Here is a 12,648-nt window from a genome sequence, read left to right on the forward strand (position 1 = left end):
TACAACAGTTTTGAATCAGCTACCTCTCTCAAAAGGGAGAGTGGGCCTTTAGAATTTTTATTACAAATATTTTATATATATTTATTAATTTTTTTACAGAGATCTTCTCTTTTAAAACTCAGCAGCCAACGGTGGTGTAATTGTTATTTTGCCATTAGCCTCTCATCTCGTAATAATGTGTACTTTATTGCATTCGGTTGCATTGCCTAAGTATTCTACCTTTATAATACAGGAAGAGATTTTATCCACTGTGTATGCACACATGTTAAAAGTCTAAGGTGCAAAGTAGCGTTGAGATAGAAAAAATTAAGAGCAGGTTAGGAAAGTGCAATTTTTAAAACTGGTAATCCTTGGGGATTTTTAAGACCTTTTTTTATTTCTACATGAAAGATAAGCTTACAGTGTCTAATCTATATAGCAGAAAATGGCAAAAGGAAAATTTTCTGAAATGTTATGTTGTGATCCAAGTAGTGCTCCTGGCTCCAAGTTATGCGCTGGGAGAGGATCAGATTGGTGATCTATGCCCCAGAACCCTCAGCAGGCACTCCCGTTATATTCTCCACCAGTAATACTTGACAAAGCTGAGCATTTGGTATGAAAACTTTTACCATATCAACTTAAGTCTCATAAAATCACTTGAAGTCACGAGAGATTAGAGATGGAAACCCTAAGGTGATATGATAAAAATTATATTTTGCTTTTTAAGGTACATGATGATTTCATGGAGAAAGGGTTTAAATCACAGAATTCAATTACTATTGGCTTATTTATTTCACTAGGGGATTAAAAAGGATGTCTGTTTACAGACATTTTGGATATCTAACAGTAAGATATTTTAACCCTGTACTACTTATTCTCTTAAATGTTTTTATTACTTCATTTTTATTGGAGTACAGTTGCTTTACAATGCAGTGTTCCTTAAATTTATTGTATCTTCTTTTCTCCTCTATCATCTATCTAATCTATCATTTATCTAAACATATGTTCAGGGATCAAAGAATAGGAAAGGAGAAACCAAATTATTAGGTATCAGGTAAATTAATGTCTGAGAAACATCAAAGACAGAAGTGCTATATAAATGCTGGCTGGGTTTAACCCTAATTTTCCTCTTTGTTGGAGAGCAGTGCCATCTTCCTTTTTGGCTGTTAGAGGAACAGCACGAGTTAGCTACTGCTGCTGCATGGAATGAAGGGTTTGCACGTGTATTAGTAGGTAGGCAACCAATCCAGTGTTAGAAAAGACAGCCAGCTTTTCTCAGGGCTATTATTTAATTCTACTGCTTCCATAGGGTGGATAAAATGGGATAAGAATTGTTTAATCCAATTCCTGCGAGAGGAGCACTGTTCTGCCTGAATACAGTGTGTGCTACAGTGTTAATGATTTGACTCCCTAATTGTCATCATAGTATTCAAACATGATAATATTTGTACATAAAAGTAAATTTATCCAGACTTCTGGATAACAAAAATTATTTCTCAAACTTTTACTCATATTTCATTTAAGAAATAAAGGCTTTATTTATATCTTTTTTCCAGAGTCATATGAGATACTTCAACTCTGGTCTTATGCGATAATGTAAGAAGGTCGGACACGACTTAGTGACACAACTTATATGCTTTGGGTGAAGCTTTCTAAAAGCTCTCAGAGCTATTCATTGTTATTTTATTCTGGCCTAGAAGGGCATTTGCCTGTGCATTTGCAAAACCAAAAAAAGGTTCATGTGAGAGGCAGATCACAGGATGCTCTCCAGCCTGTGTGTATAACTATAAAAAAAATTCACTATTAATATTATTTTTGCATTTTTATAGTGGTCACATTACTTTGATGTTATTAGTTTCAAAGCCAAATTGATTCAGGTATGAAATTTCTGATTAAAGCTAAGGCCATAATTGACTGAATTATGTGGTAAGATAGAGGAATTTATTAACTATATTTGTTTTCATTGCATTTGGGAGCTCCATTCCTATGGACAGATATATAGAAAGTTAAATTAGGTCTATATGATAATATCAAAGATATCAAATGGATTAAAATATTTCCATCTTGAGTTTTCCCTTAAGATTTGGAATAATTTACCACAGGCTTATAATAACCTCTAGGACAGGCAGACAGAGATTGTGGTCACATGTCCACTGAGCCCTACTGAGGTTTCAAGTCCCTCCCTGGGTGTTCCAGGTCTGCGGAGGCTCTAGCTGTCTTGGTTCATGTTGAACCCACTGGGCCTTAGTTCAGGAGGAGTCAAAACCTGTCAGGAAGATGAGTACCCTTTTCATCTGGAAATTAGACAGAATAATTGTAACCTGAAGTACAGCTTCATGAAAACTACGCCTATGTCTTCTCACATTTCATAAGGTCATATTAGAAAAGATCACATTACTTCTGTAAACTGGAGAATTAACAAAAGACAGTAATGGTAGACTCCATTCCTTTGTTTAGATTTCAAGCTCTCTCTCACCCAGACCTGACTCAGAGTCTCACAGCTGGGTATTAGATCCTAATATCAAAATCTGTTACCAAACCACATGCGGTCAATGTTTTTGCAACAGAGAGAATAAATGACGGCTCTTGGCAGGTGTCCCAGGCAACACAAAATTCATATGAAATTACCAAAGATGATGAGTAGTCTGATTAAGATTTATTGCCTTTATTCACCTGATTACTTATTGTTACCCAAGCATTTCTTTTGGAATGGGCTAATTAGCATACCTTTGGGCTCCCAGCAGAACAAAATACAGGAAATTATGTGTAGAAATCAGTAATGCTGGAAAGAATCTCTTTTCAAGAGCGTGTTTAGCAGAAAACATCTGCTGGCAAAGAGCTGCATAAAGCACTGGTCACTTGGCTCAGCATGAATTGAGACTATTGGGGAAGAATTTACTCACAAAGATATAACACAGCCTCCCCTCACCTCTTCACAGTATTTCAGGTTAACTGACTTGCCATCACTTCGAACACAATCCAACATCCTTGTTTTAATGCCATTCCCACATACTGCCTTCTCGCTCAGCTGGCACGTGCTCCAGTCTGAAAGGGAAGGAGGGCATCAGAGCAGAAGGCTATGTACGGAACAGATTTCAAATGAAACTCGGATGACCTGAATCCCGTATTTAATTCACAACTGCTTCCTAAGCCCCACCATCAATCATCCCACATGCAGAGCATATGGGTCCCAGATTTGAACGTATCAGGAGTCAAATGGAATTGCTGGGGCTGCACACAGCTATGGGGATTATTCCTGAGGCAGCTGTCTCTTGACCATCTTGATGGCTAGTCGTTTGGTGATGCTGTAAAAATGGCTGTGGCCTGCAGGTGAAATGTCACTTAGAAACTGTTTATCCTAATGAAAGTAAAAATGTAAATGTCAACATTTTTTGTTTTAGCAAAATAATCATAATTTTAATGCCTGGCATTTTGTGTAGTTATATCCAAATAAAACTATTTCACTTGCTGTCCATACTTAGGATATTGTAAAATGTATTATTTATTTCAAAACCATCTTGGCCATATTTATTTCTCTTATTAAGTATCTTTTGCAAGGTGATTGTTTTATCTTTTTTCCCAGGGAAATGTAGCCTGTCCCAGAGAACTGTGATTTCATTGTGTCACAAAAGCAAATTGAAGAGAAAAACCAAAAGAAACAAAAAATCAAGCTGACTGCATGTGTCTTAGTACAGTTTCTGGGGTTTATTTCAGCATGAAAATTACATGGGGGAAAATTCCAAAATAAGCTTTAGTTGCCCCAAGACATATAAGCCCCCCAAAACCTCTTCTTTCCTAGAGTATATGCCTTGATGACATATGAGATGAGGGTTTGGGGGAAAAACAGAATTTATGATAAGCCTTTTTTTCTTCTAAAAAAACAATCATCTTTTTCTACCTAGACCTTTGATAACACTAAAAAATTCTCTTCATACACTATTTGGAAGGTGTATACACATACACATAAGCTTGCTAATGCTTTTTACATCAGACTAATCATGCATATGAACTGCCCCCACGTAAAGAATTGCTGTCCCAGTACTCATAATGATTAAACATATTTCGAAGAAGAAAAACATCTTTCAATAAACTGATATCCTTGGGAAAGATGTTTATTTCTACCTTCTGAAAGTGGGAGGATGTCTTACATAGGAACCCTTAGACTATTCACAATCTGCCTTAAGAGCTAATGTTTGTGTGATATTTTCATTCTCTATCTTGATGTTTATTAAAAATAAGACAGATAAATATTTATTTCATTTAATACAGAATTACTGCTGGGAGACTAAGCAGTAGGCTTTCCTGGTGACTCAGGCGGTAAAGAATCTGCCTGTAATGCAGGAGACGTGGGTTCGATCCCTGGGTTGGGAAGATCCCCTGGAGAAGGAAATGGCAGCCCACTCCAGTACTCTTGCCTGGAAAATCCCATGGACAGAAGAGCCTGGTGGGCTACAGTCCATGGGGTCACGAGTCAGACGTGACTCAGTGACTAAATCAGCAAGTAGCATGTCCAAAAGACACGTGGATGGAGGTGAACCATACTTCTGGGAATGCTGCTAAGCTGACAGACATGGAATTTGGCCTTTATGAGGTGAAGGCTACTCACGTACCTGTTACATTATAATCATAGTGGAAGCAGTTTTTGTTCAGGTTGCAGGGTTCCTTCTCCACAGCATCAGGGCAGGCTCTTCCTTCCTCAGCTGGTTGTCTGATGGGATCAGCTGACCTTTGCCGGAAATTGCTTTGATTGCAAGGCTGACAGAGAATAACATAACTCCTCAGAAAGGTGAGTACTTGGCCACCCAAGAGCAAATGTATTAAGGCAAGCACTGAAGCACAAGTTAGAACCTTTGGGCCACTGGCTAACTTCAGCAATCTCATCTGTAAGTCCAGGTGCTGGATGAGTTTCTGATGTGCCATCTGGCTCTAAGATGCTGTGGACAGGGAATGCTGCCTGCCGTTCCAGCAGACAGAGAATGGCCCCACTGTCCTGGTTCCACAAGGACCAAACCATCACCACTGCAGCTGCTGCAGGTGATGTGCCCTGAGCAAACAGGATCGAGAAAAAGAGGCACTGTTCCATGCTTTGGATACTGACCTGAGATGGTTAAGATACATGTCTAAGGAAAGAGTCTATGTGTCTAACCTGAAAATATATCTGTTCCCCTATGTTTACTGCAGCAGTATTTACAATAACCAAGATACAGAAAAAGCCCAAAATGTCCATCGATGGATAAATAAGCTGTAGAATGATCATACAACAGAATATTATTCAGCCATAAAAAGTGAGGATGCCTACAATTTGTGACAACACGAATGGATCTCAAAGGCATTCTGCTAAGTGAGGTGTCAGAGACAGACAAATACCGCATGCTCTCGCTTACATGGGGCATCTAAAATGAAAAAACAAAACTCATAGGGAAAGATCAGACTTGCAGTTAACAGAAGTAGGAGTAGGGGAGAGGGAGAACTGGAGGAAAGTGGTCGAAGGTACAAATTTCCAGTTATAAGACAGGAAGTAGTAGGGACACATGCCTACTAATACATCAAGTTCAGCATGATGACTGTAGCTAACACTGCCATATGTTATACAGCAAAGTTGTTAACAGAGTTAATCTTAACAGTGCTCATCACAAGCAGAACATTGTCCCCCCTTTATTCTTTTCTTCTTTTTATCATACTTATTTGAGGAGATGGATGCTAGCTGAAACTATTGTGGTAATCGTTTCACAATATACGTAATCAAACCACCATGCTGTATGCCTTAAACATGTCTGTTGATTATCTCTCAATAAAACTGGGATTAAAAAGAGTCTATGTGTCAAATATTCATAGATACATCACATCATCCATACACAAAAATATATGTTCATACTAATTACTGTAGGTCACAAATTTTACTGTAGGTCACAGAACTTATAATCTATTTTCTTGGACCCAAAAAATTAAGGTTGTGTGTATATGTATGAGTTAGTTGATCTGTTGTGCTCGACTCTGCGATGCCATGGACTGCAGCCTACCAGGCTCCTCTGTCCATGGAAAAACAGCTATTAATATTTTCCTAACCCTGGGATTTCTTTGGAAGGAATGATGCTAAAGCTGAAGCTCCAGTACTTTGGACACCTCATGCGAAGAGCTGACTCATTGGAAAAGACTCTGATGCTGGGAAGGATTGGGGGCAGGAGGAGAAGGTAACAACCCAGATGAGATGGCTGGATGGCATCACTGACTCGATGGACGTGAGTCTGGGTGAACTCCGGGAGACGGTGATGGACAGGGAGGCCTGGCGTGCTGCGATTCATGGGGTCGCAAAGAGTCGGACACGACTGAGCGACCGAACTGAACTGAATGTGCACACATACACGGACACAAATATAAGGTAGCACTAATTTTAAAAAACCGGCTGCCATTCTCCTAATGCTACAGTCTTGTTTTGGAAACATTTGGTTATTAAGAGCAGAGACAGTAACTTCAAACCTGATGCTATGAAATTAGAATACAAAATTATTTGCATGCCCTTGTGAAACAGCTGATTGATTCTTTATTGCCGTTTATTCTGTATCCAAGTCAAATGCCACCCTGTTTCGCTCCTGCTCTATCAGTTGGCTGCTAATCAGCATCTTTAACAATGTTAACACTGGAACAGAAAATTAATCCCTCCTTGAAAAACATGTATCTGTCCCATATTATATTTCAGCAAATGAATTACACATTAAATATTTTTTCCATGCTTTTGATGCCACATTGAGTGTGCAGCTTTACAAATGTGCCCGGGGTAAGCCAAATTTCCTACATCATCAGCCAGTCCTGTTTCAGTGACTCTCCTCCCCAGGGCCCATGGAAGTGCCCCATGGGCTGCTGAAATCTAGAAGCTCAGTGCAATTTGAAACTCTCAGCTGGCTTTCCAGGTCCAAAGATGCTCAGTCAGTGCCTGGAAAGAGATTCATTGATGCCCAGCTTCCTTTTTTCTACTTCCTTTTTTACCAGAATCTTTTGAGTTTTAGTGTCAATACTGCTGCTGCCATATCCCCACAGTGTGAAAGATTATTCCTACGATTTAAATAAAATGGCCTGGGCAACAAGCAAGGGATGATAACAACTTGACACCATGAAAGTACTTTTACTAGAGGCTCATTCTTTATCTCTTTACCTGGAGGGAATCATTATCACCACTGCAGTTTTTAACATGCTGTGTACTCATAAATCAATCTAAAGGCATTTTTGTGCTAGGATTAGGAGGATGGTGAAGGAGTATAAAGTTTGCAAGAGGCTAAGCTGTGCCGGGATGAGTCTAAACACTGCTGATTTTAAATAGCGCATTTGTAAGAATGAAGTAGCCGACAGCACACCTTGCTTTGGTAACTAATTCAGTAACCAAGTTTTCTTTTCTTAATGGTAGTTTGAAAGCTTTAGTGGTAAGGAATTTAGCAAATTCTACATCAACAAATGGTTAATTGTCTCACCAAAGAGCATCGGGTCCACGGACCCCATTCGGATACCACACAATCCTCAGGACATGGCAGTTTGCACTCTCGAGAGCCCAGGGGCATCTCTTCTGGGTCACAGAGGTAATCTTCTACGTGGTCAGAGGGGCCATCTGCTGTGTTCTGCATGCATCTAGAAGAAAACACGTCTATCAGTGAAGGAATGTGGACAAACAATGGCCAACCCACAAGGTTCAAGGTTTCTCTTAAGACATCACCATGGAGGCAGGGTATGGGGAGCTTGGCATTTAATGAATAAAATTCTCCAAACGTAAAGACACAGAAGATCTCTGCCTCCCATAAACAGTTGGAGCCATTCAGTGTGACTTAAAAATCTCTACTTGCATGTATCATTATCATCTTTTAAACTGTAGCCACTATGTGTATACTCTGTATATGCAAACTCTATGCGTCTTCCTCTGAAAGGAGACAGTCATTTATTTACACCTAAATTATCATGATGAAACTAAAGCATTGGCCAAAGATATTCAGAGATGGGTTGCAATTTTGGAATATAATGCATTTTTTTTTCTTTCAAGAAAAACAGTGGATTCCACAGAGAAGTTAGATTCATATATGATGGCGGACACGGCACATTGAAATCTCCTAGGCAGGGGTCTCATTAACTGCTTTTGAAAGTAACTGATGACATTTATCAAGTTATTTTGTCATTTAACAAGTAATTTTCGCTTCCCATTTGCTGATAACCTTAAAAGAAAGCCAGAAGTGAGAGACAATCATTAGAGTAATAGCATGACTTCTCTAAATGGGGTTGCTGGGGTCTTCCTATATCTTGACCTTTTTTTTTTGTTAGTTTTCTTTTAACAGAATAAATCCAAACATTTTATTACATTTCATTGTGTTGTGAGCAGTCATAAAGGGCTCTTTAACTCATCTCTTGGGAATCTAATTAAAGTGGCTAGTATATTGGACTTCGCTTTTTACCATAGTTAATCTCTCCAGGCACTTTTCTAATAGAAGACAAAAACTTTATCTCTCATTTGTGACTCAGAGAAGGTCAACCAAATTATTAAGTTTGGGAAGAGAACTGTATTGCAGGAGATGAAGAGGAAGGCTTGGGCTCTTAAGCCTCAAACCCATTGCAATGTTTTAAACTGTTGGTTGCATTATATTACCAATTATACCTGGAATCTCAACTTTTCTCAGGGATTTACAATCAGTAGGGAGACTGCATCTTGACAGATCTACTCTGCAGAATCACCTTTCCATACCGTGCTGCTGATTTTAAGAGAAACGTGGGTTTCCTGTGGGATGCATCAAAAACTGGAAAACTATGCTGTTGGCTTCGTCTTAACTGGGTTTGTAACCTGAAAAAATATCCATGCAGATACCCAGCTCTCCATTTTTTTGTATGCTGAATATAAATATAAAAAGTAATCACTCATGTTGATGTTTGGCAGAAAACACCACAATACTATAAAGCAATTATCCTTCAATTAAAGATAAATTAAAAACTAAAAAGTAACCACAAAAACCTACAAACTGTAGACTTTTTTTTGCAATATCACTGTTGAAGGAAAAAAATAAATTATACATTTTGGGGGGAGAATTTTAGTGTCCTAGGAAAAAATTTCTAGCTTCACTGGCATTTTAAAAATGCTCTGTTGACAGCAGCTCTGAGAGGACATGGAACAGACAGGACAGTTCAATCTCCAAAGTTGGATTTGCTGCTAAGAAAAGATTGCATTCATGTTAGGCTCTGACATGATGTACAAGGATTAACTTGCAAAATTACCTATTGATCCAGAGTTAGGGACAGATGTTCAATACTCTATTAAGTACTTATATACATAAAACTTTTTATTTTCAAAGGCTTTTCTTTTCCTTCAGTTTTTATTATACAAGTAATAAATTCATTTTAGGAAAATCAGAAGAAATAATAAAAAATTCACTACATTATATCAGAGAGAATCACTCTTAGCCAACTACTGTATTTAAACATATATTTTCATTTCATTAAATAGGAATAAACTTTACCTACTATTTGTACCATTTAGGAAAAACATTAATAATATATGATAAATATCTTGTGTTATTAGCTATTTTCCTAAAACATACTTTTTAATGATTACATTTGAATTTTGCAATTTCATCATTTAAATGTGCCACAAATGCAAAAAAAAAACAAAAACCCTTCTTGTTGACATTCAGATTATTTGTAAGTTTTATTTATTTGATTTTGTATTAATGATATTTTTATCACTGTAGAATGGGGATAGTGGTGTAGTCCCACCACCCTATTTAGCACTGCAGAATACAGAAAAACTATTTGGATCAAGTCTCGAGCCTAAAGGAAGGCAATTTAAGTTCATTTGCTTTCTTCAAATGCCTGGACTTTTTCCATTCCATAAGAGAAGGGATTATGCTGTGAGAATATCAAACTGTTTTAGAAAACAGAGCATAGAACCTGGGCATAAAACTGGGGCCACGGGTGGAGCCAGGCACCCACCACAGTTGTGGCAGTAAGGGGGTAGCTTGCCTGCAGAGATTTCAGAAGCAACAGAAATAACCAAACCTGACCGGTTTTTATTATCATCATGTGCTGGAAATTTTAGAAAAATGTCAATGAAAAAATATTCTGTCTCACCAGGGCAAATCACTACTATTATTCAGCCTTTGATACGTCACACCACCCTATAAGGGCTTCTGTAGCAGCTCAGCTGGTAAAGAATTTGCCTGCAATGCAGGAGATCCCAATTTGATACCTGGGTCCGAAAGATCCGCTGGAGAAGGGATAGGCTACCCACTCCAGCATTCCTGGGCTCCCCTTGTGGCTCAGCTGGTAAAGAATCTGCCTCCAATGTGGGAGACCTGGCTTTAATCCCTGGGTTGGGAAGATCCCCTGGAGAAGGGAAATGCTACCCACTCCAGTATTTTGGCCTGGAGAATTCCATGGGCTGTATAGTCCGTGGGGTCACAAAGAGTCAGACACGACTGAGTGACTTTCACTTTCACACTTCCTTATAGATGTATTTGTCCTGAAATGTCACCCAATGGTTGCATCTAACACGACATTTAACCTTAAGGAACATTATTACATGATAAGAAATTTTCATCAATTCTCTCTTTGTGTTAAAAATGTTTACTGAAAAAATAGGTTAACTTTAAAAGTTACTTTGTTTAAAATGTGTTTGAAAACATTGACAATAGCCATTTGGAAAGCAAAAAGAAGCAACATATATGAATAGGGAGCTGGAGGGAAAGCTGAAAGAAGCTACTGTGATTTTTATATTAACAAAAACCCCAACTTTATCAAATTTTTAATATAAAGAAAATACTTTTATATTTTAAAGATAAAATTTAAATTTGGCAGAAGAGTAGTAGAAAACAGAATATCTTTTTCTTCCCTGTTTCCCTATTAACTCATTTTCTCCACCCTCCACTTCACCCACTTTTTAATATTCAGAAAATAAATTGAGAGTTGAGTGAGGTTTAAAAAAAAAGAGAGAGAGAGATTATTTTTATCAGAGCCAATGTTTTACACAGAGTTTTATGATATAAACATTAATTTGCTCTACTTTCCTACTGAAACAGATAAAGAAACAGTCATCTTAAATTCACAAGTTATGTCATGAGTAAGAATGGAATTCTTCACAATTGGAAGTTGTAAAGCTTTGGATGGTTTATATTTTTCTTTACCGTGTATCACTCAGTAGAGTTAGGATAAACTGGCTAAAGAGTGACATTTGCGTTTCAATGCAACTCCGTCACTTCAGTCACTGTCTGCTTAGGCACATTAATTACTTAGTACTTTTGAATCTTCTCTTAAAGTGGTGACAATAAAGCCTCATATACTGATTTCCCAGGTTTGAGACCCTTAAGAATCATATGCAGATGCTTTAGGTACAATTTAATGAGTTAATTTAATTGTATTACCCTTATTACAGGCTTCCCTTGTAGCTCAGTCAATAGAATCTGCCTGCAATGCAGGAGACCTGGGTTCAATTCCTGGCTTAGGAAGATCCCCTGGAGAAGGGAATGGCTACCCACTCCTGTACTCTTGCCTGGAAAATCTCATGGACAGAGGAGCCTGGTGGGCTGCAGTCCATGGGGTCACAAGAGTCAGAGACAACTTAGCAACTAAACCATATTTATTACAATATTTCAATCGTATTGGGTTTTAGAGAATTTCTATGACTACAACAGTGTCTCAGTTTGGAGAGATAGCATTTAATAAAGGGGACAGACATATAGATGGATCTTTTGAAACCCTAAGGGGTATGTGGGGCATTATAGAACAAGGCTGCTCAGAAGTCGAACAAGGCTCTCATACTTTCTACGACAATGGAAAAATACTGTGCTGTCTCAAAGAACAGCCACTAGCCCCCTCCGACTAAGGAGCACTTAGAATGGGTCTAGTGTGGCTGAGGAAATGCATTTTATTTAATTTTCACTAGTTTAGATTTCAAGTGAAATAGCCACACGTAGTGAGTGGCTACCCTACTGGCCACTGGTCACTGATAACACATGAGTGGCACTAGCCAGCTAGGGCTTTTAGTGAAGGCTTCCCAGGGCAATGGGAGTATTCAAAAGGTGGACAGTTCGATGCTAAGGATAAAAAGTTTATAAACGATTATCACTGAGCTATGGTTGGAAATACAGTTGACCTTTAAGGAAGAACTGATTGGGGTTGGAAAATCTGCATTTAGTCCAGCTCACATTCACCACGCAGCCTTTTCCCGGCAAGAGCACCGTGAAGCAAAGCCTCCAAAAGTCAGAAGGCGGAGGGTGACAAACTGCTGCTGGAAGCAGATCTTCTCAGAGCTTTCCATGAACACAAGACCCTAGAAGTAAAACTGAAGACAACTTCACTCAGGAGACCTGGGGGGAGGCCAAGGTCAGGTTGGCACACAAGAACTCGGGAGGTGGCGGCGCCTTTGCTTCCCCGTGCTTGACCTTACCTCACTTTTCGGGTTTGCACCCCCTCTCCGCAGTTGTCCCGTGTGTTCACAAAGGTCACCTTGCAGATGCTCCACGGCTCTGTGACCCATATGTACTGGCTGCAGTCACTGTGGCAAGGGACGACCTCATACACCTGAAACACACATGGCTCTCAGTGATCTCACTGCACGGAGCCTGAGAAGGTGAGAGGGGACACCTCACATTTCAGTGATCATGATATTTCACTCTTACACCAGCCTCTCTTTCACTGTTCATTGTCCTA

General features: G+C 38.9%; 1 protein-coding gene across 1 annotated transcript in view; it reads right to left on the bottom strand.

The window, feature by feature from the left end:
- The window catches only part of THSD7A (thrombospondin type 1 domain containing 7A), a 478,593-nt gene that overhangs the window by 25,354 nt on the left and 440,591 nt on the right, over positions 1-12,648 (bottom strand). The window contains exons 16-19 of the mRNA XM_069586624.1: positions 12,386-12,519; positions 7,443-7,596; positions 4,590-4,734; positions 2,909-3,024 (exon numbers count right to left, since the gene is read on the bottom strand). Coding sequence (XP_069442725.1) covers positions 2,909-3,024; positions 4,590-4,734; positions 7,443-7,596; positions 12,386-12,519 — 549 coding nt within the window. The remainder of the gene's footprint in view (positions 1-2,908; positions 3,025-4,589; positions 4,735-7,442; positions 7,597-12,385; positions 12,520-12,648) is intronic.

The sequence above is a fragment of the Ovis canadensis genome, chromosome 4 (genome assembly GCF_042477335.2).
Source record: "Ovis canadensis isolate MfBH-ARS-UI-01 breed Bighorn chromosome 4, ARS-UI_OviCan_v2, whole genome shotgun sequence".
NCBI classification, from domain to species: domain Eukaryota; kingdom Metazoa; phylum Chordata; class Mammalia; order Artiodactyla; family Bovidae; genus Ovis; species Ovis canadensis.